The 23,964-nt window shown below is 40.2% G+C and overlaps 1 protein-coding gene across 15 annotated transcripts in view; it reads left to right on the top strand.

Annotated features, from left to right (window-relative positions):
- Positions 1-23,964, top strand: part of LOC136768173 (NLR family CARD domain-containing protein 3) — a 261,771-nt gene that overhangs the window by 201,614 nt on the left and 36,193 nt on the right. For 12 of the 15 annotated variants that reach the window (XM_066722229.1, XM_066722225.1, XM_066722226.1 and 9 more), the window contains 4 exons: positions 2,473-2,646; positions 8,418-8,591; positions 14,351-14,524; positions 20,294-20,467. In XM_066722229.1, the coding sequence (XP_066578326.1) occupies positions 2,473-2,646; positions 8,418-8,591; positions 14,351-14,524; positions 20,294-20,467 (696 nt within the window). The remainder of the gene's footprint in view (positions 1-2,472; positions 2,647-8,417; positions 8,592-14,350; positions 14,525-20,293; positions 20,468-23,964) is intronic. The other 3 variants (XM_066722222.1, XM_066722233.1, XM_066722227.1) reach the window with 2 other exon arrangements.

Here is a 23,964-nt window from a genome sequence, read left to right as displayed (position 1 = left end):
GTCACTGTCTGTCATCATCCCTAGAGATGATATTTTTGACCCAATCCAAAGGACCTCTCAGCCCTGGCGCTCTCAGCTGATAAAGCAGGTGTCAGGTTATGCGCTGATGAGAGAGCAGTGGTCAGAGTGCAGATGACAGAGAGAGACAGACTTTTACAATATACACTCATATCCATCATATTTACATGACATTGAGCATACATATCCCTGACGTGTGTGTTTGGGCTTAATCTATACAATGTGCTCGAGTCACAGATGAAATGCCCCTCTCCCTCTCGGGTTTGCATGGTTTCAGTTTATTGCACTGGAGACGAGCTGCTGTTTACCCGCAAGGAATTGTCTTGCGCCTTGTTGTTTAATACTTTGTTTTAATGATCTTACCGAGTGTTTGTTCACGTCACCGATGAAGCTACAAAGCCGTGAATAGAAGTGTTTTATGAAGTTATGTGCAGTACAGAACAGTGCACAACAATATAGAGCATCATGATAATAGGAATCAAAAGTGATCCGCATTGCCATTAACCATGAAACGTCCATCAGCAACTCACTTTACCTTGAAACCCACAATAAACCAGGGTTCCCACGGTCATGGAAAGTCATGGAAGAGTCATGGAAAATGACCAAAACATTTCAAGTCTTGTGAAATTGCTACACATATACACAGTGAAACCCATTTAAACATACGTGAAAAATTATGTTCACTCTGATACAAAGTAACAGTTTCATGGTGCAGAATAAAATTGTATTATATCCTGTTTAAATTTTCCTTTTATTACGTACTCTGTAATACATGTGGGTATTATGAACCTCATGGCACACAGTGGTCTGTGCTGATATTATGTACACAGGGATTTCCAAGTCTTGGAGTCTGTGTGAAGTGCATATGTACACTGAGCACAACTCCTATACCCATATAGCAACACACAGCACTCGGTGCGATCACAACACAGACTCTCCTCACTCTGCACAGATCCTCAAGATAATAGGTTGCATTTTTGTGCTACAAATGTGTGTCATTCTGAACAGAGTCTGACCATTCAGCCAGTACATTCACAGTGTTTGTGTAGATTCTGAGCAGAATGACGTAAATCCGTGTAAATTGGTCAGGATCTGGCAGCATGATGATTTAATGTGAAATTAAGTTAATAGTAAAAGTTAATCTCACGCACCTCCTGTTCACCAGGACCAGTGTTGAGAACCCCTGCCTACATGAAATGCAAAAACTGTATCAAGTGTCCGTTGCATTTAAATTAAGTATGAAATGTATGATATGCATATTTATTTAAAATCATGTAAATAATAACAATACATATTTTCCTATTCAACAAATTACATTTAGTTTCAAAACCACAAGCAAGTTCTACAGAAGTCACCAATATTCACTGTTTATCCCAAAGCTCACTTGTGCTGAGTTTCTTGTGCCGCTTGCACTGTCCTCAACGCCACAATGCTGACCAACCTCCGAGTGTGAGCCAATCATATAGCGCCATATTAAACATGTGACCTCCAAGCATCTGTGTGAGCTGTGCACTGCAGAACAGCTGTGATGTGTAGCTGACAAGATAATGTCGTATCAAACCAGCTTGTGAAGTAGTGTTTCATAAGAAATAATTACTCATAAGAGACTGAAAATAATAGTGCTTTAAAATGGGTACAAATCGGTAAAATCCACACTCCTCAGCACAAAAGTCTGGTAATTTATTGGTGAAAATTATTTCTTTTTTTTTTTAAAAAGAAAGAATAAAATCTAAAGCTTTCATGTTTAAAACAAAGCAGTCATCTAAAACACTTCTTTAGCAGCTTACAGGAATGGATTACTGTAGGCCCTACTGACCTGACCATTTGTATATCGTAATGTTTGAATGTATGTTTTTATTTATTAACTGATTGATCGTAGTGTATATTCAAGGCAATTCACAATTACTGCTAAAATCATTAATATACAGATTGTTAATGTTGTTTTCTGCTGTAATTAACATTTATACTACATATACATTGATCAGATAGTACTTTGTGTAATTTTGCATTTACATCTGTGACCTCTTTACTAGTTGATGGGAGCATGTTTTATTAAAGTGAGTGGATTGGATCAGGTGTCTCTAATAAACGAATAAATGTAGTCATGGAAAAGTCATGGAAAATAAAAATCTGATTTTCGTGGGAACCCTTATAGCAGATCGATAAATCCAGTGTGGGTCCTCGATCGCAATTTGCATCGGTTCATGTGTTCGGTTTATAAGAAATCCATCATCTACATAACTAATAAAATAAGAAAACTATGAAAACAGATATATAACCGTGGCTTGGGCTAACAAGACCTGTCCCCCCTGGAACACCCTGCCTACAGAATGGAAGGAAGACAAGAAATCTTCCGGTTCCTACTTCCTCTTCAAAGCTCACGTCTTAAAGGGCCAGTCAGTAAGTGTGCAACGTCACCAAATACATCACCAACGTGTCTCCTTTCCTCTCCAGGCTGTCAGGCTGTGGGATCACAGAGGGAGGCTGTGCAGCCCTGGCCTCAGCTCTGCGTTCACACCCCTCAACTCTGAGAGAGCTGGATCTGAGCCACAATCGCCCAGGGGTCTCAGGAGTGACAGAGCTCTGTGCTCTACTGGAGGATCCCAACTGTAAACTAGAGACACTGCAGTAAGTAGAGGCTGTGTGACTGTGTGAATATTCAGTCACTGACAGGAGAGACTGTGGTTTCTGAGCTCACCTCCTCTTCACTGCTCTAACCCCGTCTCTCCCTGTACTGTGTCTCTGTCAAACTGCTGTCCCTTATTCATCTCTCATTCCCTGAGTATAATGTGTCCTCCTCACCCCACACAGGGCAGGAAGGAAGAGATGGTTGAATTGTGGATTTATCTATTGAAACAGATTACTGTGTGTATGTGTGTATGTGTCTACATTAGGGAATAGACAGTGTCAGTGATCTATTTACAGGCAGGTTAAGCAGCTGAAGGTCCTCTGTGTGGCCAATCAGAAAGCTCTGCTCCAGGCAGAGATGTTGCTGGTGAAGTTGTGCAGACAGAAGAGCCTTGAATGTGTGTGTGTTTGCGGCCGTGTGCTCATACCAGTCAGACAGCCCAGTCACACACAGCGTGGTGAGCAATAGAGCAGCAGCAGGGTGACTACATTTGTGCCAGGAGCTTTTTATTTTCTCCCCAAAGAACTGAAAACGTTGTGCTTGAGTGTATTTTAAATAATGTCTAAATAAGTCAGAGTTATAGGGTTATAGGCAGGGAATAAAATTAACACCCGCCAAATGCGGGTAGATTTAGCCAGTGGCGGGTAAATCTGTCAATCTTACCAGCCAACAAGTGTACGGGAACTCAACTTGTTTTAATTTCTCATAATGTATTGGTCAATCTGTTTCAAAAAGTGCTTGAGTTATAATAGTTGCGTTGACAATGTTCATATTCGCACAATCGGTGGAATTCAGCAGGTCTGCGCATGTCTGCGCAAATCTGCACTACAACGCACCCCATGGCTTCCTTACAGAGAAGCACATACGTGTACAACATGTGCAGTGCAATGAAACTACCACAGATCTACAGCTGGGATGTTAACCCACCTAAAAGCCAGACACCCTTCTGTGAAACTAGCAATGACAGAAAAGGAAGGAGGAGCAACAGACACATTATACACACACAGCAGCTATTGCTGTTTATTCTGTATTGGCTGGAACTCGAACGCACGGTTCTGTTTCCGAACACAGAGCGGCAGTGCGAGTGAGGTGTGGAGAGGAAAAGACACTCGTTTACACAAGTACATTGTGTCAATTAGCTACATAGAGAGGTCTTATCCATTTTGTATTTCGCTGTTGTGACCGGAAAGCATTGCCACAAGGACGCTAATGTTAAGGCATTTTCATTGCAGCTCACATTGCTCAACTGGCAATTGAATGAAAATGTATGAAAATTGAGAAAGAGAAACATATAGGTCGGTCAGTTACAGATGTAATGGCAAAATATTATTTTATTTACAAATAGTCACAACCTTTATAGTTAATGTTTATGTGACAATACAAAGTTGTGATGTCGGCAACAATAATAATACGAGAGTTGACAGGTCTGCTGTTATTATGCCATTTCCATACGTCTTCTAATAATGCATTTTTACATAGATATTTATTTAACGAAGCTGTTGTGTCAGATAAGTATTGATCAATTACGACGTATTAATTTATGGGGAAACGATGGAGACGTGCGTTTTTTGCTGCGTAGCGGAGATTGTGCTGAAGAGAAACGTGCGGTTTGTTCACATCGCGTCTTTGCTGGCGTGCGGTGTTGACCAATGAAAGGACGTCACTGTCTGTCATCATCCCTAGAGATGATATTTTTGACCCAATCCAAAGGACCTCTCAGCCCTGGCGCTCTCAGCTGATAAAGCAGGTGTCAGGTTATGCGCTGATGAGAGAGCAGTGGTCAGAGTGCAGATGACAGAGAGAGACAGACTTTTACATTGCAGCTTATAAACTATGACTTTTAATGACCACATTCATTTTAATGACTTTTAAGGGCCTGAAGAAAATACTTTGAAATGTAATGAGTTTTAATGACGTGCAGAAACCCAGAGAAGGGAGTAGCAGTGAAAGAGCAAGAGGAGCATGAAGAGCGACAGTGTGTCACCATATAACACCCCTTCTCATGGGTTGGTTTAGTGTGTTCATACAGATCCCCATTAGCTGCCATGTTATTGCATATGTGATTGACTAATTTGAAAACGATGCTCCCGCACAGTGTCTCTACTTGCAAGTGTTATAATTCGATAGAATGCAATGTTTTGGTCAAAGACCTTATAACACTTGCAAGTAGAAACAGTGTGGGAGCATGTTTTTTCTGTCCAGATGCTTTTCCCTCATATGCACCTGTCTAAGAGTCTATACAGGTGTGGGATTAGATTTTGTTATTGTGATTGATTAAATAGCTGAATAAATGTCATGTTTTAACATGTTCATGACACATTAATACAGCCTCATGTATTTTTGGTGATGTTTGCCTTTAGCTGGTAAAAATACCAAGTGGCTGGTAAGTTTTTTCCTTCTACCAGATACAGTGGCTAGTGGCCAAACAAGTTAATTTTATTCCCTGGTTACAGGGCAGTCAGGGTCTCGTTTTGGTAGTCGTGGTCTTCCTCCAGATCGGGTCAATAGGCAGAAGTGGGTTCTTTGATCAATCGGTGACAGAGTAGAAAAGTCCCACAAACAGAAGTCAGTCACTAGTCTGCTGCTCAACAGCTGCCGCCCGGCGTCCTGCTCTTCCCCTCAGGTAAATGCATTGAGGCTCTGTGTGCTCGTCCTTTACAATAATGTATTTGTGAACTATGGGCTGAAATGCTAGTTTTTATTTATAAACATAAGAGAAACACTTTAATGTGCATTTACACCAATACACTGGTAAAATGGGAAATAATACATGATTATATAAATAATATTTTTCTGATAAGCTGTGGATAAGGTATCTCCTAGCATTGTTTGAGACACACACAGGGCCGGCCCTGGCCTTTTGGGGGTAGTAGGTGAGATTTCTTTGTGGGGCCCCGAACCTCACTGAAAAACATTGAAGTGTTGCCCATCTTTATGGCGGATAGTAAATGTTTAGGTAAAACTAAAATACACACAAGCATTTAAATGGTGCACAATCACAGAACATTGATTGCACTTTAACATACACTGTACACGTTGAAGAGATATATTCAGTAATAAATACAAATGTAAATTTTACACTGTGCACATTGAAATAACAGCAATAACTAATAAACAGTTTAGGAAAAATAACATCCACACCAAAAATACTATAGTGCATTTTCAAATTAAATTAAAATTAAATACAATGCTATCAAACATCATTAGGATGGCAACTGGCAGTAGGCGAGCTGTCACAGTGATGTGACCCTCCACCACACACAAAGAAAAGAGTGAGATTACTACTTCATCTGATTGAGCTGGATTATTGCTTTATAACGATATAGCATTTGTTAAACTATGTGAATTCCTTACAAAGTTATGACATTAAGTTCCACTGCTTGGAATATAGAAAACACAGAACATCGCTGTTAAAGTCCCGCTGACATTCTCTTCATAATCTCCCCCGCAATATACACTCATATCCATCATATTTACATGACATTGAGCATACATATCCCTGACGTGTGTGTTTGGGCTTAATCTATACAATGTGCTCGAGTCACAGATGAAATGCCCCTCTCCCTCTCGGGTTTGCATGGTTTCAGTTTATTGCACTGGAGACGAGCTGCTGTTTACCCGCAAGGAATTGTCTTGCGCCTTGTTGTTTAATACTTTGTTTTAATGATCTTACCGAGTGTTTGTTCACATCACCGATGAAGCTACAAAGCCGTGAATAGAAGTGTTTTATGAAGTTATGTGCAGTACAGAACAGTGCACAACAATATAGAGCATCATGATAATAGGAAACAAAAGTGATCCGCATTGCCATTAACCATGAAACGTCCATCAGCAACTCACTTTACTTTGAAACCCACAATAAACCAGGGTTCCCACGGTCATGGAAAGTCATGGAAAAGTCATGGAATATAACCAAAACATTTCAAGTCTTGTGAAATTGTTACACATATACACAGTGAAACCCTATTACAACATACGTGAGATATTATGCTCACTCTGATATAAAGTAACAGTTTCATGGTACAGAATAAAATTGTATTAAATCCTGTTTAAGTTTTCCTTTTATTACGTACTCTGTAATACATGTGGGTATTATGAACCTCATGGCACACAGTGGTCTGTGCTGTTATTATGTACACAGGGATTTCCAAGTCTTGGAGAGTCTGTGTGAAGTGCATATGTACACTGAGCACAACTCCTATACCCATATAGCAACACACAGCACTCGGTGCGATCACAACACAGACTCTCCTCACTCTGCACAGATCCTCAAGATAATAGGTTGCATTTTTGTGCTACAAATGTGTGTCATTCTGAACAGAGTCTGACCATTCAGCCAGTACATTCACAGTGTTTGTGTAGATTCTGAGCAGAATGACGTAAATCCGTGTAAATTGGTCAGGATCTGGCAGCATGATGATTTAATGTGAAATTAAGTTAATAGTAAAAGTTAATCTCACGCACCTCCTGTTCACCAGGACCAGTGTTGAGAACCCCTGCCTACATGAAATGCTCAAACTGTATCAAGTGTCCGTTGCATTTAAATTAAGTATGAAATGTATGATATGCATATTTATTTAAAATCATGTAAATAATAACAATACATATTTTCCTATTCAACAAATTACATTTAGTTTCAAAACCACAAGCAAGTTCTACAGAAGTCACCAATATTCACTGTTTATCCCAAAGCTCACTTGTGCTGAGTTTCTTGTGCCGCTTGCACTGTCCTCAACGCCACAATGTTGACCAACCTCCGAGTGTGAGCCAATCATATAGCGCCATGTTAAACACGTGACCTCCAAGCATCTGTGTGAGCTGTGCACTGCAGAACAGCTGTGATGTGTAGCTGACAAGATAATGTCGTCATATCAAACCAGCTTGTGAAGTAGTGTTTCATAAGAAATAATTACTCATGAGAACCTGAAAATAATAGTGCTTTAAAATGGGTACAAATCGGTAAAATCCACACTCCTCAGCACAAAAGTCTGGTAATTTATTGGTGAAAATTATTTCTTTTTTTTGTTTTAAAAGAAAGAATAAAATCTAAAGCTTTCATGTTTAAAACAAAGCAGTCATCTAAAACACTTCTTTAGCAGCTTACAGGAATGGATTACTGTAGGCCCTACTGACCTGACCATTTGTATATCGTAATGTTTGAATGTATGTTTTTACTAATTAACTGATTGATCGTAGTGTATATTCAAGGCAATTCTGATTTACTGCTAAAATCATTAATATACAGATTGTTAATGTTGTTTTCTGCTGTAATTAACATTTATACTACATATACATTGATCAGATAGTACTATGTGTAATTTTGCATTTACATCTGTGACCTCTTTACTAGTTGATGGGAGCATGTTTTATTAAAGTGAGTGGATTGAATCAGGTGTCTCTAATAAACGAATAAATGTAGTCATGGAAAAGTCATGGAAAATAAAAATCTGATTTTCGTGGGAACCCTTATAGCAGATCGATAAATCCAGTGTGGCTCCTCGATCGCAATTTGCATCGGTTCATGTGTTCGGTTTATAAGAAATCCATCATCTACATAACTAATAAAATAAGAAAACTATGAAAACAGATATACAACCGTGGCTTGGGCTAACAAGACCTGTCCCCCCTGGAACACCCTGCCTACAGAATGGAAGGAAGACAAGAAATCTTCCGGTTCCTACTTCCTCTTCAAAGCTCACGTCTTAAAGGGCCAGTCAGTAAGTGTGCAACGTCACCAAATACATCACCAACGTGTCTCTTTCCTCTCCAGGCTGTCAGGCTGTGGGATCACAGAGGGAGGCTGTGCAGCCCTGGCCTCAGCTCTGCGTTCACACCCCTCAACTCTGAGAGAGCTGGATCTGAGCCACAATCGCCCAGGGGTCTCAGGAGTGACAGAGCTCTCCGCTCTACTGGAGGATCCCAACTGTAAACTACAGACACTGCGGTAAGTAGAGGCTGTGTGACTGTGTGAATATTCAGTCACTGACAGGAGAGACTGTGGTTTCTGAGCTCACCTCCTCTTCACTGCTCTAACCCCGTCTCTCCCTGTACTGTGTCTCTGTCAAACTGCTGTCCCTTATTCATCTCTCATTCCCTGAGTATAATGTGTCCTCCTCACCCCACACAGGGCAGGAAGGAAGAGATGGTTGAATTGTGGATTTATCTATTGAAACAGATTACTGTGTGTATGTGTCTACGTTAGGGAATAGACAGTGTCAGTGACCTATTTACAGGCAGGTTAAGCAGCTGAAGGTCCTCTGTGTGGCCAATCAGAAAGCTCTGCTCCAGGCAGAGATGTTGCTGGTGAAGTTGTGCAGACAGAAGAGCCTTGAATGTGTGTGTGTTTGCGGCCGTGTGCTCATACCAGTCAGACAGCCCAGTCACACACAGCGTGGTGAGCAATAGAGCAGCAGCAGGGTGACTACATTTGTGCCAGGAGCTTTTTATTTTCTCCCCAAAGAACTGAAAACGTTGTGTTTGAGTGTATTTTAAATAATGGCTAAATAAGTCAGAGTTATAGGGTTATAGGTAGGGAATAAAAAGAACAGCCGCCAAATGCGGGTAGATTTAGCCAGTGGCGGGTAAATCTGTCAATCTTACCAGCCAACAAGTGTACGGGAACTCAACTTGTTTTAATTTCTCATAATGTATTGGTCAATCTGTTTCAAAAAGTGCTTGAGTTATAATAGTTGCGTTGACAATGTTCATATTCGCACAATCGGTGGAATTCAGCAGGTCTGCGCATGTCTGCGCAAATCTGCACTACAACGCACCCCATGGCTTCCTTACAGAGAAGCACATACGTGTACAACATGTGCAGTGCAATGAAACTACCACAGATCTACAGCTGGGATGTTAACCCACCTAAAAGCCAGACACCCTTCTGTGAAACTAGCAATGACAGAAAAGGAAGGAGGAGCAACAGACACATTATACACACACAGCAGCTATTGCTGTTTATTCTGTATTGGCTGGAACTCGAACGCACGGTTCTGTTTCCGAACACAGAGCGGCAGTGCGAGTGAGGTGTGGAGAGGAAAAGACACTCGTTTACACAAGTACATTGTGTCAATTAGCTACATAGAGAGGTCTTATCCATTTTGTATTTCGCTGTTGTGACCGGAAAGCATTGCCACAAGGACGCTAATGTTAAGGCATTTTCATTGCAGCTCACATTGCTCAACTGGCAATTGAATGAAAATGTATGAAAATTGAGAAAGAGAAACATATAGGTCGGTCAGTTACAGATGTAATGGCAAAATATTATTTTATTTACAAATAGTCACAACCTTTATAGTTAATGTTTATGTGACAATACAAAGTTGTGATGTCGGCAACAATAATAATACGAGAGTTGACAGGTCTGCTGTTATTATGCCATTTCCATACGTCTTCTAATAATGCATTTTTACCTAGATATTTATTTAACGAAGCTGTTGTGTCAGATAAGTATTGATCAATTACGACGTATTAATTTATGGGGAAACGATGGAGACGTGCGTTTTTTGCTGCGTAGCGGAGATTGTGCTGAAGAGAAACGTGCGGTTTGTTCACATCGCGTCTTTGCTGGCGTGCGGTGTTGACCAATGAAAGGACGTCACTGTCTGTCATCATCCCTAGAGATGATATTTTTGACCCAATCCAAAGGACCTCTCAGCCCTGGCGCTCTCAGCTGATAAAGCAGGTGTCAGGTTATGCGCTGATGAGAGAGCAGTGGTCAGAGTGCAGATGACAGAGAGAGACAGACTTTTACATTGCAGCTTATAAACTATGACTTTTAATGACCACATTCATTTTAATGACTTTTAAGGGCCTGAAGAAAATACTTTGAAATGTAATGAGTTTTAATGACGTGCAGAAACCCAGAGAAGGGAGTAGCAGTGAAAGAGCAAGAGGAGCATGAAGAGCGACAGTGTGTCACCATATAACACCCCTTCTCATGGGTTGGTTTAGTGTGTTCATACAGATCCCCATTAGCTGCCATGTTATTGCATATGTGATTGACTAATTTGAAAACGATGCTCCCGCACAGTGTCTCTACTTGCAAGTGTTATAATTCGATAGAATGCAATGTTTTGGTCAAAGACCTTATAACACTTGCAAGTAGAAACAGTGTGGGAGCATGTTTTTTCTGTCCAGATGCTTTTCCCTCATATGCACCTGTCTAAGAGTCTATACAGGTGTGGGATTAGATTTTGTTATTGTGATTGATTAAATAGCTGAATAAATGTCATGTTTTAACATGTTCACGACACATCAATACAGCCTCATGTATTTTTGGTGATGTTTGCCTTTAGCTGGTAAAAATACCAAGTGGCTGGTAAGTTTTTTCCTTCTACCAGATACAGTGGCTAGTGGCCAAACAAGTTAATTTTATTCCCTGGTTACAGGGCAGTCAGGGTCTCGTTTTGGTAGTCGTGGTCTTCCTCCAGATCGGGTCAATAGGCAGAAGTTGGTTCTTTGATCAATCGGTGACAGAGTAGAAAAGTCCCACAAACAGAAGTCAGTCACTAGTCTGCTGCTCAACAGCTGCCGCCCGGCGTCCTGCTCTTCCCCTCAGGTAAATGCATTGAGGCTCTGTGTGCTCGTCCTTTACAATAATGTATTTGTGAACTATGGGCTGAAATGCTAGTTTTTATTTATAAACATAAGAGAAACACTTTAATGTGCATTTACACCAATACACTGGTAAAATGGGAAATAATACATGATTATATAAATAATATTTTTCTGATAAGCTGTGGATAAGGTATCTCCTAGCATTGTTTGAGACACACACAGGGCCGGCCCTGGCCTTTTGGGGGCCATAGGTGAGATTTCATTGAGGGGCCCCGAACCTCACTGAAAAACATTGAAGTGTTGCCCATGTTTACGGCGGATAGAAAATGTTTTGGTAAAACTAAAATACACACAAACATTTAAATGGTGCACAATCACAGAACATTGATTGCACTTTAACTTACACTGTACACGTTGAAGAGATATATTCAGTAATAAATACAAATGTAAATCTTGCACTGTGCACATTGAAATAACAGCAATAACTAATAAACAGTTTAGGAAAACATCCACACCAAAAATAGTATAGCACATGTTCAAATTAAATTTAAATTAAATACAATGCTATCAAACATCATTAGGATGGCAACTGGCAGTAGGCGAGCTGTCACAGTTATGTGACCCTCCACCACACACAAAGAAAAGAGTGAGATTACTACTTCATCTGATTGAGCTGGATTATTGCTTTATAACGATATAGCATTTGTTAAACTATGTGAATTCCTTACAAAGTTATGACATTAAGTTCCACTGCTTGGAATATAGAAAACACAGAACATCGCTGTTAAAGTCCCGCTGACATTCTCTTCATAATCTGCCCCGCAATATACACTCATATCCATCATATTTACATGACATTGAGCATACATATCCCTGACGTGTGTGTTTGGGCTTAATCTATACAATGTGCTCGAGTCACAGATGAAATGCCCCTCTCCCTCTCGGGTTTGCATGGTTTCAGTTTATTGCACTGGAGACGAGCTGCTGTTTACCCGCAAGGAATTGTCTTGCACCTTGTTGTTTAATACTTTGTTTTAATGATCTTACCGAGTGTTTGTTCACGTCACCGATGAAGCTACAAAGCCGTGAATAGAAGTGTTTTATAAAGTTATGTGCAGTACAGAACAGTGCACCACAATATAGAGCATCATGATAATAGGAAACAAAAGTGATCCGCATTGTCATTAACCATGAAACGTCCATCAGCAACTCACTTTACCTTGAAACCCACAGTAAACCAGGGTTCCCACGGTCATGGAAAGTCATGGAAGAGTAATGGAAAATGACCAAAACATTTCAAGTCTTGTGAAATTGCTACACATATACACAGTGAAACCCATTTAAACATACGTGAAAAATTGTGTTCACTCTGATACAAAGTAACAGTTTCATGGTGCAGAATAAAATTGTATTATATCCTGTTTAAATTTTCCTTTTATTACGTATTCTGTATTACATGTGGGTATTCTGAACCTCATGGCACACAGTGGTCTGTGCTGATATTATGTACACAGGGATTTCCAAGTCTTGGAGAGTCTGTGTGAAGTGCATATGTACACTGAGCACAACTCCTATACCCATATAGCAACACACAGCACTCGGTGCGATCACAACACAGACTCTCCTCACTCTGCACAGATCCTCAAGATAATAGGTTGCATTTTTGTGTTACAAATGTGTGTCATTCTGAACAGAGTCTGACCATTCAGCCAGTACATTCACAGTGTTTGTGTAGATTCTGAGCAGAATGACGTAAATCCGTGTAAATTGGTCAGGATCTGGCAGCATGATGATTTAATGTGAAATTAAGTTAATAGTAAAAGTTAATCTCACGCACCTCCTGTTCACCAGGACCAGTGTTGAGAACCCCTGCCTACATGAAATGCTCAAACTGTATCAAGTGTCCGTTGCATTTAAATTAAGTATGAAATGTATGATATGCATATTTATTTAAAATCATGTAAATAATAACAATACATATTTTCCTATTCAACAAATTACATTTAGTTTCAAAACCACAAGCAAGTTCTACAGAAGTCACCAATATACACTGTTTATCCCAAAGCTCACTTGTGCTGAGTTTCTTGTGCCGCTTGCACTGTCCTCAACGCCACAATGCTGACCAACCTCCGAGTGTGAGCCAGTCATATAGCGCCATATAAAACACGTGACCTCCAAGCATCTGTGTGAGCTGTGCACTGCAGAACAGCTGTGATGTGTAGCTGAGAAGATAATGTCGTCATATCAAACCAGCTTGTGAAGTAGTGTTTCATAAGAAATAATTACTCATAAGAGACTGAAAATAATAGTGCTTTAAAATGGGTACAAATCGGTAAAATCCACACTCCTCAGCACAAAAGTCTGGTAATTTATTGGTGAAAATTATTTCTTTAAAAAAAAAAAAAAGAAAGAATAAAATCTAAAGCTTTCAAGTTTAAAACAAAGCAGTTGTCTAAAACACTTCTTTAGCAGCTTACAGGAAAGGATTACTGTAGGCCCTACTGACCTGACCATTTGTATATCGTAATGTTTGAATGTATGTTTTTACTAATTAATTGATTGATCGTAGTTTATATTCAAGGCAATTCTGATTTACTGCTAAAATCATTAATATACAGATTGTTAATGTTGTTTTCTGCTGTAATTAACATTTATACTACATATACATTGATCAGATAGTACTATGTGTAATTTTGCATTTACATCTGTGACCTCTTTACTAGTTGATGGGAGCATGTTTTATTAAAGTGAGTGGATTGGATCAGGTGTCTCTAATAAACGAATAAATGTAGCCATGGAAAAGTCATGGAAAATAAAAATCTGATTTTCGTGGGAACCCTTATAGCAGATCGATAAATCCAGTGTGGCTCCTCGATCGCAATTTGCATCGGTTCATGTGTTCGGTTTATAAGAAATCCATCATCTACATAACTAATAAAATAAGAAAACTATGAGAACAGAAATACAGCCATGGCTTGGGCTAACAAGACCTGTCCCCCCTGGAACACCCTGCCTACAGAATGGAAGGAAGACAAGAAATCTTCCGGTTCCTACTTCCTCTTCAAAGCTCACGTCTTAAAGGGCCAGTCACTAAGTGTGCAACGTCACCAAATACATCACCAACGTGTTTCCTTTCCTCTCCAGGCTGTCATGGTGTGGGATCACAGAGGGAGGCTGTGCAGCCCTGGCCTCAGCTCTGCGTTCAAACCCCTCAACTCTGAGAGCGCTGGATCTGAGCCACAATCACCCAGGGGTCTCAGGAGTGACAGAGCTCTGTGCTCTACTGGAGGATCCCAACTGTAAACTAGAGACACTGCAGTAAGTAGAAGTTGTGTGACTGTGTGAATATTCAGTCACTGACAGGTGAGACTGTGGTTTCTGAGCTCACCTCCTCTTCACTGCTCTAACCCCGTCTCTCCCTGTACTGTGTCTCTGTCAAACTGCTGTCCCTTATTCATCTCTCATTCCCTGAGTATAATGTGTCCTCCTCACCCCACACAGGGCAGGAAGGAAGAGATGGTTGAATTGTGGATTTATCTATTGAAACAGATTACTGTGTGTATGTGTGTATGTATGTACGTTAGGGAATAGACAGTGTCAGTGACCTATTTACAGGCAGGATTAAGCAGCTGAAGGTCCTCTGTGTGTCCAATCAGAAAGCTCTGCTCCAGGCAGAGATGTTGCTGGTGAAGTTGTGCAGACAGAAGAGCCTTGAATGTGTGTGTGTTTGCGGCCGTGTGCTCATACCAGTCAGACAGCCCAGTCACACACAGCGTGGTGAGCAATAGAGCAGCAGCAGGGTGACTACATTTGTGCCAGGAGCTTTTTATTTTCTCCCCAAAGAACTGAAAACGTTGTGTTTGAGTGTATTTTAAATGATGGCTAAATAAGTCAGAGTTATAGGGTTATAGGTAGGGAATTAAAAGAACAGCCGCCAAATGCGGGTAGATTTAGCCAGTGGCGGGTAAATCTGTCAATCTTACCAGCCAACAAGTGTACGGGAACTCAACTTGTTTTAATTTCTCATAATGTATTGGTCAATCTGTTTCAAAAAGTGCTTGAGTTATAATAGTTGCGTTGACAATGTTCATATTCGCACAATCGGTGGAATTCAGCAGGTCTGCGCATGTCTGCGCAAATCTGCACTACAACGCACCCCATGGCTTCCTTACAGAGAAGCACATACGTGTACAACATGTGCAGTGCAATTAAACTACCACAGATCTACAGCTGGGATGTTAACCCACCTAAAAGCCAGACACCCTTCTGTGAAACTAGCAATGACAGAAAAGGAAGGAGGAGCAACAGACACATTATACACACACAGCAGCTATTGCTGTTTATTCTGTATTGTCTGGAACTCGAACGCACGGTTCTGTTTCCGAACACAGAGCGGCAGTGCGAGTGAGGTGTGGAGAGGAAAAGACACTCGTTTACACAAGTACATTGTGTCAATTAGCTACATAGAGAGGTCTTATCCATTTTGTATTTCGCTGTTGTGACCGGAAAGCATTGCCACAAGGACGCTAATGTTAAGGCATTTTCATTGCAGCTCACATTGCTCAACTGGCAATTGAATGAAAATGTATGAAAATTGAGAAAGAGAAACATATAGGTCGGTCAGTTACAGATGTAATGGCAAAATATTATTTTATTTACAAATAGTCACAACCTTTATAGTTAATGTTTATGTGACAATACAAAGTTGTGATGTCGGCAACAATAATAATACGAGAGTTGACAGGTCTGCTGTTATTATGCCATTTCCATACGTCTTCTAATAATGCATTTTTACATAGATATTTATTTAACAAAGCTGTTGTGTCAGATAAGTATTGATCAATTACGACGTATTAATTTATGGGGAAACGATGGAGACGTGCGTTTTTTGCTGCGTAGCGGAGATTGTGCTGAAGAGAAACGTGCGGTTTGTTCACATCGCGTCTTTGCTGGCGTGCGGTGTTGACCAATGAAAGGACGTCACTGTCTGTCATCATCCCTAGAGATGATATTTTTGACCCAATCCAAAGGACCTCTCAGCCCTGGCGCTCTCAGCTGATATAGCAGGTGTCAGGTTATGCGCTGATGAGAGAGCAGTGGTCAGAGTGCAGATGACAGAGAGAGACAGACTTTTACATTGCAGCTTATAAACTATGACTTTTAATGACCACATTCATTTTAATGACTTTTAAGGGCCTGAAGAAAATACTTTGAAATGTAATGAGTTTTAATGACGTGCAGAAACCCAGAGAAGGGAGTAGCAGTGAAAGAGCAAGAGGAGCATGAAGAGCAACAGTGTGTCACCATATAACACCCCTTCTCATGGGTTGGTTTAGTGTGTTCATACAGATCCCCATTAGCTGCCGTGTTATTGCATATGTGATTGACTAATTTGAAAACGATGCTCCCGCACAATGTCTCTACTTGCAAGTGTTATAATTCAATAGAATGCAATGTTTTGGTCAAAGACCTTATAACACTTGCAAGTAGAAACAGTGTGGGAGCATGTTTTTTCTGTCCAGATGCTTTTCCCTCATATGCACCTGTCTAAGAGTCTATACAGGTGTGGGATTAGATTTTGTTATTGTGATTGATTAAATAGCTGAATAAATGTCATGTTTTAACATGTTCACGACACATCAATACAGCCTCATGTATTTTTGGTGATGTTTGCCTTTAGCTAGTAAAAATACCAAGTGGCTGGTAAGTTTTTTCCTTCTACCAGATACAGTGGCTAGTGGCCAAACAAGTTAATTTTATTCCCTGGTTACAGGGCAGTCAGGGTCTCGTTTGGTAGTCGTGGTCTTCCTCCAGATCGGGTCAATAGGCAGAAGTGGGTTCTTAGATCAATCGGTGACAGAGTAGAAAAGTCCCACAAACAGAAGTCAGTCACTAGTCTGCTGCTCAACAGCTGCCGCCCGGCGTCCTGCTCTTCCCCTCAGGTAAATGCATTGAGGCTCTGTGTGCTCGTCCTTTACAATAATGTATTTGTGAACTATGGGCTGAAATGCTAGTTTTTATTTATAAACATAAGAGAAACACTTTAATGTGCATTTACACCAATACACTGGTAAAATGGGAAATAATACATGATTATATAAATAATATTTTTCTGATAAGCTGTGGATAAGGTATCTCCTAGCATTGTTTGAGACACACACAGGGCCGGCCCTGGCCTTTTGGGGGCCATAGGTGAGATTTCATTGAGGGGCCCCGAACCTCACTGAAAAACATTGAAGTGTTGCCCTTTATCTTTATGGCGGATAGTAAATGTTTAGGTAAAACTAAAATACACACAAGCATTTAAATGGTGCACAATCACAGAACATTGATTGCACTTTAACATACACTGTACACGTTGAAGAGATATATTCAGTAATAAATACAAATGTAAATTTTACACTGTGCACATTGAAATAACAGCAATAACTAATAAACAGTTTAGGAAAAATAACATCCACACCAAAAATACTATAGTGCATTTTCAAATTAAATTAAAATTAAATACAATGCTATCAAACATCATTAGGATGGCAACTGGCAGTAGGCGAGCTGTCACAGTGATGTGACCCTCCACCACACACAAAGAAAAGAGTGAGATTACTACTTCATCTGATTGAGCTGGATTATTGCTTTATAACGATATAGCATTTGTTAAACTATGTGAATTCCTTACAAAGTTATGACATTAAGTTCCACTGCTTGGAATATAGAAAACACAGAACATCGCTGTTAAAGTCCCGCTGACATTCTCTTCATAATCTCCCCCGCAATATACACTCATATCCATCATATTTACATGACATTGAGCATACATATCCCTGACGTGTGTGTTTGGGCTTAATCTATACAATGTGCTCGAGTCACAGATGAAATGCCCCTCTCCCTCTCGGGTTTGCATGGTTTCAGTTTATTGCACTGGAGACGAGCTGCTGTTTACCCGCAAGGAATTGTCTTGCGCCTTGTTGTTTAATACTTTGTTTTAATGATCTTACCGAGTGTTTGTTCACATCACCGATGAAGCTACAAAGCCGTGAATAGAAGTGTTTTATAAAGTTATGTGCAGTACAGAACAGTGCACCACAATATAGAGCATCATGATAATAGGAAACAAAAGTGATCCGCATTGCCATTAACCATGAAACGTCCATCAGCAACTCACTTTACCTTGAAACCCACAGTAAACCAGGGTTCCCACGGTCATGGAAAGTCATGGAAGAGTCATGGAAAATGACCAAAACATTTCAAGTCTTGTGAAATTGCTACACATATACACAGTGAAACCCATTTAAACATACGTGAAAAATTATGTTCACTCTGATACAAAGTAACAGTTTCATGGTGCAGAATAAAATTGTATTATATCCTGTTTAAGTTTTCCTTTTATTACGTATTCTGTATTACATGTGGGTATTATGAACCTCATGGCACACAGTGGTCTGTGCTGATATTATGTACACAGGGATTTCCAAGTCTTGGAGAGTCTGTGTGAAGTGCATATGTACACTGAGCACAACTCCTATACCCATATAGCAACACACAGCACTCGGTGCGATCACAACACAGACTCTCCTCACTCTGCACAGATCCTCAAGATAATAGGTTGCATTTTTGTGCTACAAATGTGTGTCATTCTGAACAGAGTCTGACCATTCAGCCAGTACATTCACAGTGTTTGTGTAGATTCTGAGCAGAATGACGTAAATCCGTGTAAATTGGTCAGGATCTGGCAGCATGATGATTTAATGTGAAATTAAGTTAATAGTAAAAGTTAATCTCACGCACCTCCTGTTCACCAGGACCAGTGTTGAGAACCCCTGCCTACATGAAATGCTCAAACTGTATCAAGTGTCCGTTGCATTTAAATTAAGTATGAAATGTATGATATGCATATTTATTTAAAATCATGTAAATAATAACAATACATATTTTCCTATTCAACAAATTACATTTAGTTTCAAAACCACAAGCAAGTTCTACAGAAGTCACCAATATACACTGTTTATCCCAAAGCTCACTTGTGCTGAGTTTCTTGTGCCGCTTGCACTGTCCTCAACGCCACAATGCTGACCAACCTCCGAGTGTGAGCCAATCATATAGCGCCATATTAAACACGTGACCTCCAAGCATCTGTGTGAGCTGTGCACTGCAGAACAGCTGCGATGTGTAGCTGACAAGATAATGTCGTATCAAACCAGCTTGTGAAGTAGTGTTTCATAACAAATAATTACTCATAAGAACCTGAAAATAATAGTGCTTTAAAATGGGTACAAATCGGTAAAATCCACACTCCTCAGCACAAAATTCTGGTAATTTATTGGTGAAAATTATTTCTTTTTAAAAAAACAAGAAAGAATAAAATCTAAAGCTTTCAAGTTTAAAACAAAGCAGTCGTCTAAAACACTTCTTTACCAGCTTACAGGAAAGGATTACTGTAGGCCCTACTGAACTGACCATTTGTATATTGTAATGTTTGAATGTATGTTTTTATTAATTAACTGATTGATCGTAGTTTATATTCAAGGCAATTCTGATTTACTGCTAAAATCATTAATATACAGATTGTTAATGTTGTTTTCTGCTGTAATTAACATTTATACTACATATACATTGATCAGATAGTACTATGTGTAATTTTGCATTTACATCTGTGTCCTCTTTACTAGTTGATGGGAGCATGTTTTATTAAAGTGAGTGGATTGGATCAGGTGTCTCTAATAAACGAATAAATGTAGTCATGGAAAAGTCATGGAAAATAAAAATCTGATTTTCGTGGGAACCCTTATAGCAGATCGATAAATCCAGTGTGGGTCCTCGATCGCAATTTGCATCGGTTCATGTGTTCGGTTTATAAGAAATCCATCATCTACATAACTAATAAAATAAGAAAACTATGAAAACAGAAATACAACCGTGGCTTGGGCTAACAAGACCTGTCCCCCCTGGAACACCCTGCCTACAGAATGGAAGGAAGACAAGAAATCTTCCGGTTCCTACTTCCTCTTCAAAGCTCACGTCTTAAAGGGCCAGTCAGTAAGTGTGCATCGTCACCAAATACATCACCAACGTGTCTCCTTTCCTCTCCAGGCTGTCAGGCTGTGGGATCACAGAGGGAGGCTGTGCAGCCCTGGCCTCAGCTCTGCGTTCAAACCCCTCAACTCTGAGAGAGCTGGATCTGAGCCACAATCGCCCAGGGGTCTCAGGAGTGACAGAGCTCTGTGCTCTACTGGAGGATCCCAACTGTAAACTAGAGAAACTGTGGTAAGTAGAGGCTGTGTGACTGTGTGAATATTCAGTCACTGACAGGAGAGACTGTGGTTTCTGAGCTCACCTCCTCTTCACTGCTCTAACCCCGTCTCTCCCTGTACTGTGTCTCTGTCAAACTGCTGTCCCTTATTCATCTCTCATTCCCTGAGTAAAATGTGTCCTCCTCACCCCACACAGGGCAGGAAGGAAGAGATGGTTGAATTGTGGATTTATCTATTGAAACAGATTACTGTGTGTATGTGTGTATGTGTCTACGTTAGGGAATCGACAGTGTCAGTGATCTATTTACAGGCAGGATTAAGCAGCTGAAGGTCCTGTGTGTGTCCAATCAGAAAGCTCTGCTCCAGGCAGAGATGTTGCTGGTGAAGTTGTGCAGACAGAAGAGCCTTGAATGTGTGTGTGTTTGCGGCCGTGTGCTCATACGAGTCAGACAGCCCAGTCACACACAGCGTGGTGAGCAATAGAGCAGCAGCAGGGTGACTACATTTGTGCCAGGAGCTTTTTATTTTCTCCCCAAAGAACTGAAAACGTTGTGCTTGAGTGTATTTTAAATAATGGCTAAATAAGTCAGAGTTATAGGGTTATAGGTAGGGAATAAAAAGAACAGCCGCCAAATGCGGGTAGATTTAGCCAGTGGCGGGTAAATCTGTCAATCTTACCAGCCAACAAGTGTACGGGAACTCAACTTGTTTTAATTTCTCATAATGTATTGGTCAATCTGTTTCAAAAAGTGCTTGAGTTATAATAGTTGCGTTGACAATGTTCATATTCGCACAATCGGTGGAATTCAGCAGGTCTGCGCATGTCTGCGCAAATCTGCACTACATCGCACCCCATGGCTTCCTTACAGAGAAGCACATACGTGTACAACATGTGCAGTGCAATGAAACTACCACAGATCTACAGCTGGGATGTTAACCCACCTAAAAGCCAGACACCCTTCTGTGAAACTAGCAATGACAGAAAAGGAAGGAGGAGCAACAGACACATTATACACACACAGCAGCTATTGCTGTTTATTCTGTATTGTCTGGAACTCGAACGCACGGTTCTGTTTCCGAACACAGAGCGGCAGTGCGAGTGAGGTGTGGAGAGGAAAAGACACTCGTTTACACAAGTATATTGTGTCAATTAGCTAGATAGAGAGGTCTTATCCATTTTGTATTTCGCTGTTGTGACCGGAAAGCATTGCCACAAGGACGCTAATGTTAAGGCATTTTCATTGCAGCTCACATTGCTCAACTGGCAATTGAATGAAAATGTATGAAAATTGAGAAAGAGAAACATATAGGTCGGTCAGTTACAGATGTAATGGCAAAATATTATTTTATTTACAAATAGTCACAACCTTTATAGTTAATGTTTATGTGACAATACAAAGTTGTGATGTCGGCAACAATAATAATACGAGAGTTGACAGGTCTGCTGTTATTATGCCATTTCCATACGTCTTCTAATAATGCATTTTTACATAGATATTTATTTAACGAAGCTGTTGTGTCAGATAAGTATTGATCAATTACGACGTATTAATTTATGGGGAAACGATGGAGACGTGCGTTTTTTGCTGCGTAGCGGAGATTGTGCTGAAGAGAAACGTGCGGTTTGTTCACATCGCGTCTTTGCTGGCGTGCGGTGTTGACCAATGAAAGGACGTCACTGTCTGTCATCATCCCTAGAGATGATATTTTTGACCCAATCCAAAGGACTTCTCAGCCCTGGCGCTCTCAGCTGATAAAGCAGGTGTCAGGTTATGCGCTGATGAGAGAGCAGTGGTCAGAGTGCAGATGACAGAGAGAGACAGACTTTTACATTGCAGCTTATAAACTATGACTTTTAATGACCACATTCATGTTAATGACTTTTAAGGGCCTGAAGAAAATACTTTGAAATGTAATGAGTTTTAATGACGTGCAGAAACCCAGAGAAGGGAGTAGCAGTGAAAGAGCAAGAGGAGCATGAAGAGCAACAGTGTGTCACCATATAACACCCTTTCTCATGGGTTGGTTTAGTGTGTTCATACAGATCCCCATTAGCTGCCATGTTATTGCATATGTGATTGATTAATTTGAAAACGATGCTCCCGCACAATGTCTCTACTTGCAAGTGTTATAATTCAATAGAATGCAATGTTTTGGTCAAAGACCTTATAACACTTGCAAGTAGAAACAGTGTGGGAGCATGTTTTTTCTGTCCAGATGCTTTTCCCTCATATGCACCTGTCTAAGAGTCTATACAGGTGTGGGATTAGATTTTGTTATTGTGATTGATTAAATAGCTGAATAAATGTCATGTTTTAACATGTTCACGACACATCAATACAGCCTCATGTATTTTTGGTGATGTTTGCCTTTAGCTGGTAAAAATACCAAGTGGCTGGTAAGTTTTTTCCTTCTACCAGATACAGTGGCTAGTGGCCAAACAAGTTAATTTTATTCCCTGGTTACAGGGCAGTCATGGTCTCGTTTGGTAGTCGTGGTCTTCCTCCAGATCGGGTCAATAGGCAGAAGTGGGTTCTTAGATCAATCGGTGACAGAGTAGAAAAGTCCCACAAACAGAAGTCAGTCACTAGTCTGCTGCTCAACAGCTGCCTCCCGGCGTCCTGCTCTTCCCCTCAGGTAAATGCATTGAGGCTCTGTGTGCTCGTCCTTTACAATAATGTATTTGTGAACTATGGGCTGAAATGCTAGTTTTTATTTATAAACATAAGAGAAACACTTTAATGTGCATTTACACCAATACACTGGTAAAATGGGAAATAATACATGATTATATAAATAATATTTTTCTGATAAGCTGTGGATAAGGTATCTCCTAGCATTGTTTGAGACACACACAGGGCCGGCCCTGGCCTTCTGGGGGTCATAGGTGAGATTTCATTGTGGGGCCCCGAACCTCACTGAAAAACATTGAAGTGTTGCCCTTTATCTTTATGGCGGATAGTAAATGTTTAGGTAAAACTAAAATACACACAAGCATTTAAATGGTGCACAATCACAGAACATTGATTGCACTTTAACATACACTGTACACGTTGAAGAGATATATTCAGTAATAAATACAAATGTAAATCTTGCACTGTGCACATTGAAATAACAGCAATAACTAATAAACAGTTTAGGAAAAATAACATCCACACCAAAAATAGTATAGCACATGTTCAAATTAAATTTAAATTAAATACAATGCTATCAAACATCATTTGGATGGCAACTGGCAGTAGGCGAGCTGTCACTGTGATGTGACCCTCCACCACACACATAGAAAAGAGTGAGATTACTACTTCATCTGATTGAGCTGGATTATTGCTTTATAACGATATAGCATTTGTTAAACTATGTGAATTCCTTACAAAGTTATGACATTAAGTTCCACTGCTTGGAATATAGAAAACACAGAACATCGCTGTTAAAGTCCCGCTGACATTCTCTTCATAATCTCCCCCGCAATATACACTCATATCCATCATATTTACATGACATTGAGCATAC

The sequence above is a fragment of the Amia ocellicauda genome, chromosome 14 (genome assembly GCF_036373705.1).
Source record: "Amia ocellicauda isolate fAmiCal2 chromosome 14, fAmiCal2.hap1, whole genome shotgun sequence".
NCBI classification, from domain to species: Eukaryota; Metazoa; Chordata; class Actinopteri; order Amiiformes; family Amiidae; genus Amia; species Amia ocellicauda.
The sequence above is the reverse complement of the archived record's forward strand: the minus strand, read 5'-3'. Positions and strand labels throughout refer to the sequence as shown.